Raw genomic sequence first — 4,066 nt, forward strand, 5'->3', positions numbered from 1 at the left:
GCTCACTGGATGTTTTTTCTTTTTCAGACCATTCTCTGTAAACCCTAGAGATGGTTGTGCGTGAAAATCCCAGTAGATAAGCAGTTTCTGAATTACTCAGACCAGCCCTTCTGGCACCAACAATCATGCCACGTTCAAAGTCACTCAAATCACCTTTCTTCCCCATACTGATGCTCGGTTTGAACTGCAGGAGATTCTCTTGACCATGTCTACATGCCTAAATGCACTGAGTTGCCGCCATGTGATTGGCTGCTTAGAAATTAAGTGTTAACGAGCAGTTGGACAGGTGTACCTAATAAAGTGGCCGGTGAGTGTAGATCTACACAATACTTTTTTTTTTAAATGTAATAATTGTATCAACTTTTGGTTTCAGTTACCTTGTGTTGTTTACAGACTCCCACCATTTGTTGGATTTGTTTCTCAATCAATCACATCGTCAAACTAAGCATTGCATTTCACAAATGGTGACTGTCTCTTGCCATCACCTATGAGAGTTTGTGCCGATCGTACTCTGTGGCAGTTCGGTGTACAACAACAAAATCCTCAACGGATGTCTTCCCAATGATCTTTATGTGCTCTCAGTTTAGGCTCAGATTGTTGGAAAGATACGCAAAACCAAAAGCAAAAAGTGTTCATGCTGAGCTGTGATGTACACTGACCACAAACATAACATCCCTAAAGGTCAATTATGTTGGACATGTACAAGTTGGGGAGCAAAATAACAAATTTGGCCAAAAGAATTTGAGCGTGAGCATCCAAACTTTCCAGTTATTAAAAGGGAAAGTCTACGGACTTTGACTTTTTCTTTGCAACTTATACAGTGGCTAGAATAAGTTTACACACCCATGCTAAAGTTGATTAAAAATAATAGGAATAAATAACATATTTATTTTTAAAAGCCAGTTATTTCATGGATCTGGGATACTATGCATCCTGACAAAGTTCCCCTAGGTGTGTGTGTACTTATGCCCCCTGTATTTTAAGTAAGAACATTTATTTATATACAATACATTATTCATTCACAATATTGGTGAAGAAAATTGGTGTCCTTAAAAGATTGGATTTTCCTAAATTTTTTGAATTAAGGCATTAAGATAAATTTTAAAAAGATGTTTTTCATTCGTCTTTAATCAACTTTAGCATGGGTGTGTAAATCTATTCAAGCCACTGTATAGGAATGATGCTGTTAAAAGCAACCAAAAAAACAAAAATAATTTACATTAAAAAAGAAGAGGAATCACCATTACCTTTTGAATATATTGCCAAAATTCCTCATTTATCACAAATGAAATGCTACATTTTCCAAATATTGCTAATGTAAAGTGCCTGTTAGTCTGGGTTTGAACTTTTTTTCTCCATTGAGTTACAGATTCAAGGCCTCTCACTCGGGATAGAACAATCTATCTCCAATCAGAAAGTTTATACTGTGGGCTGGCAACTAAGGTAGAAAAAAGTGGACAGAAATAGTAACACCGTCAAGAATAAGCAATGTGTTTTAACAATTTAAATCGTCTGTTATTTTAAACTTTTGAAAGAAAAAAAAAAAGGTTATCAGACAGAAAAACACATTAAAATAAAGAACAAACCTTTGTGGTTGTGACAGGCGAACCAACCATGAGGTGAAATGATGAGAAAGAAAAGGAGGTTGCAACAAAAGATGATAAGTGTGGGACAGACAATAAAGCAATTCCAAAAACAGATGAGTTTTATTGCAGCTCAGATCTAGGACTCAGCTGACAGGCTGAAACAGCCTTTTGAAGGTAAAAACACTGACTTAGCCTGTTTCATTAGAATTTATTCTGCTATAAAAAGGCTCATTGTAAGTGCACATATTACATAAACTGATACTAAAACTGTGAGCTGGGCTGGAATCTGATTCTTGACTAAAGAAAAGACCTGTCTGTAATTATTCTGACAAGTGAAGATATTTTATATAGACTCACATTCATATTTTTTACACTAACCAGTGGGACCAAAGCCTCTGCATCTGGTATTATAGATGTCAGTATTGTCAGAGCACAGGAAGTTTTTTTTATTTCCCACTGATGATATAAAAAGTAGGATTGCGTAGCACAGTTGTCTCAGATGCTATTGATCCAACTTGTCATGTATTGTCCTTAATGGTACAAGCGGCGCAAACTGGGGCTGAGGAGCTATTTAATAGGGCCATTTGTAATCCTAACAGTGACTGTACACTTATTTTAAGAATAACATGGACCAAAACAAAAAGCTGGGGCTCCTGATGACAAACAGCAAAACATCAACGTTATTAACTTGAGAAGACTATATCCTCACCTGACATCTTAGTTTGTTTGTTATTAAGTTCCTCTGTAAGTATAAAATAAATCAGGGGCACTGAAGGTATCTGGAAACTTTATCCTAAGCAGGATCAAGTGTGGGTCAATATTGACGTTCTGGGAACCAAAAATTGTTAGCTGGGGTATGCACTAAATAGCAAGCCTATCTGTAACCATATAGGCCTACATTATATACTACAGTGTGTCCATTGTTAAATTCATTACACTTTTGATCCACATTAATTAAAAAATATTCTTCAGACTGACAGTAAGGAGCCCTGCATGATGCACAGCCTACCTTGAAGTCTCTGCTGTGCTGAGGTGTGTACTCGAAGGTCCACAGAGCCCGAACCAGACCGGACAGCTGCTCAGTCACCTCCCCTGCCTCCTGCTGGCTGCCCTTCTTCTGCACCAGCAGCCCGTTGGACTTGGACTTGTCGTTACTGCTGGTCGTCTCTGCCCCTTTAAACTGCTCCAAAGCCAGGTACTCGGCAAAGAGCTCCGTGTTGCTCAGGCACTGCAAGATAGCGTTCATGAAGCAGGTGTTGCCGTGGTTCTTGAGTCCGGCGACACCCGGCACCTTGTCCCCGAAAGGGAAACCCCCGCAGTCGCTATCGTCGGACGGCACTGACCCTCCGGTGGTGGTCGGGATCACTGTTGCGTCGTCCTTGTCATCCTCGGCGGCCTGCTCGTCGGTACCGAAATGAGACAGAGTCGACAGAGTCCGGAGAACTCTGTTCATAAAGCTCCCAACGGAGCGGACAGAGCTTCTCCGGAAGAGTTTTTTACTAAAGGATTTCTTCTCCTTGTTACTGACAACTTTCGACATGGTCAGTCTGATGGCTTTCCTCGCTTTTTTTTACGTCTTAATTCCAGAAAGGGCCCCCCCCCCCCTCTTTCAGAGCATCACCTTATCCCAATGTAGTGACAGCTACTTCACTTTCTGGTGTTTTACAGAAGGCCCGAGCATATTTCACAGAAACAAAAAAGGGCTGGCAGTTCTGGGCATCATATGGAGACAGTGGAGTATGAAATCAGCCCACTTGCAACACTGCGTATGATTGCATAAACAGCCTCCATAGAGAGCCGCTATCAGGGCGCTTCACGTGAATGCGTGGAGTAGTCCCGCACCAGCCGGCAGCCATCATCTCTAGCGCTCGGTCCGGTGACATAACATCACCCGTGTCATTGTTCAGACACAAAAACAAGGCGATGTGTGATGTTGAGTATCAGTGTCCGTCAGACATGAACATCAAATCGACCTTTCGCAATTAGGCTGAGAGTGACACGCGAAATCCCTCATCATTTATTAAAGAAACCGCAGCTCCACCCTTTAAAAAGGAATTTCTTCACCCCTGGTCATCACATCCACGGTGATGTTAAAAACGGAGCAGTTGGTGATATTTACCCAATGATGTCTTCCCCTAAATCGCCTCCACGGAGGGCGCGCTGGCAGGAGCTCTGCCAAACTGAGGAACACCCCGACCAGAGCGGCACAGCCCGCGGCTGCCTCGCGTTTGTCCGCCTCGGAGCATCACTTCGTGGGCCAGATGTGAAAGGTGCACGTTTCGGTGTCCCCATCTAAAAGTTTTTTTTTTTTTTTAATACTTGTCCCACTCTCCGTGCGCCTTAATTCCTCCGTCGTGTGGGATCCATGTCGAGGCCGCTTCTCCCGTCCGCATCATCTGTAGGCACCGATACTGCAGGCAGGCAGGGCGGTAACGGCTGACGTCAGGGCCAAACACTGGTCCATGTTGGAGGAGAGCAGG

General features: G+C 42.5%; 1 protein-coding gene across 2 annotated transcripts in view; it reads right to left on the bottom strand.

The window, feature by feature from the left end:
* Window positions 1–4,066, bottom strand: part of LOC117936706 (ubiquitin carboxyl-terminal hydrolase 31-like) — a 15,260-nt gene extending 11,194 nt beyond the window's left edge. Inside the window, exon 1 of one of the 2 annotated variants that reach the window (XM_034860035.1) lies at window positions 2,596–4,066. In XM_034860035.1, coding sequence (XP_034715926.1) covers window positions 2,596–3,126 — 531 coding nt within the window. In that variant the 5' untranslated portion in view covers window positions 3,127–4,066. The remainder of the gene's footprint in view (window positions 1–2,595) is intronic. The other variant, XM_034860036.1, reaches the window with a different exon arrangement.

This window comes from Etheostoma cragini, chromosome 21, assembly GCF_013103735.1.
Source record: "Etheostoma cragini isolate CJK2018 chromosome 21, CSU_Ecrag_1.0, whole genome shotgun sequence".
Classification (NCBI taxonomy): Eukaryota; Metazoa; Chordata; class Actinopteri; order Perciformes; family Percidae; genus Etheostoma; species Etheostoma cragini.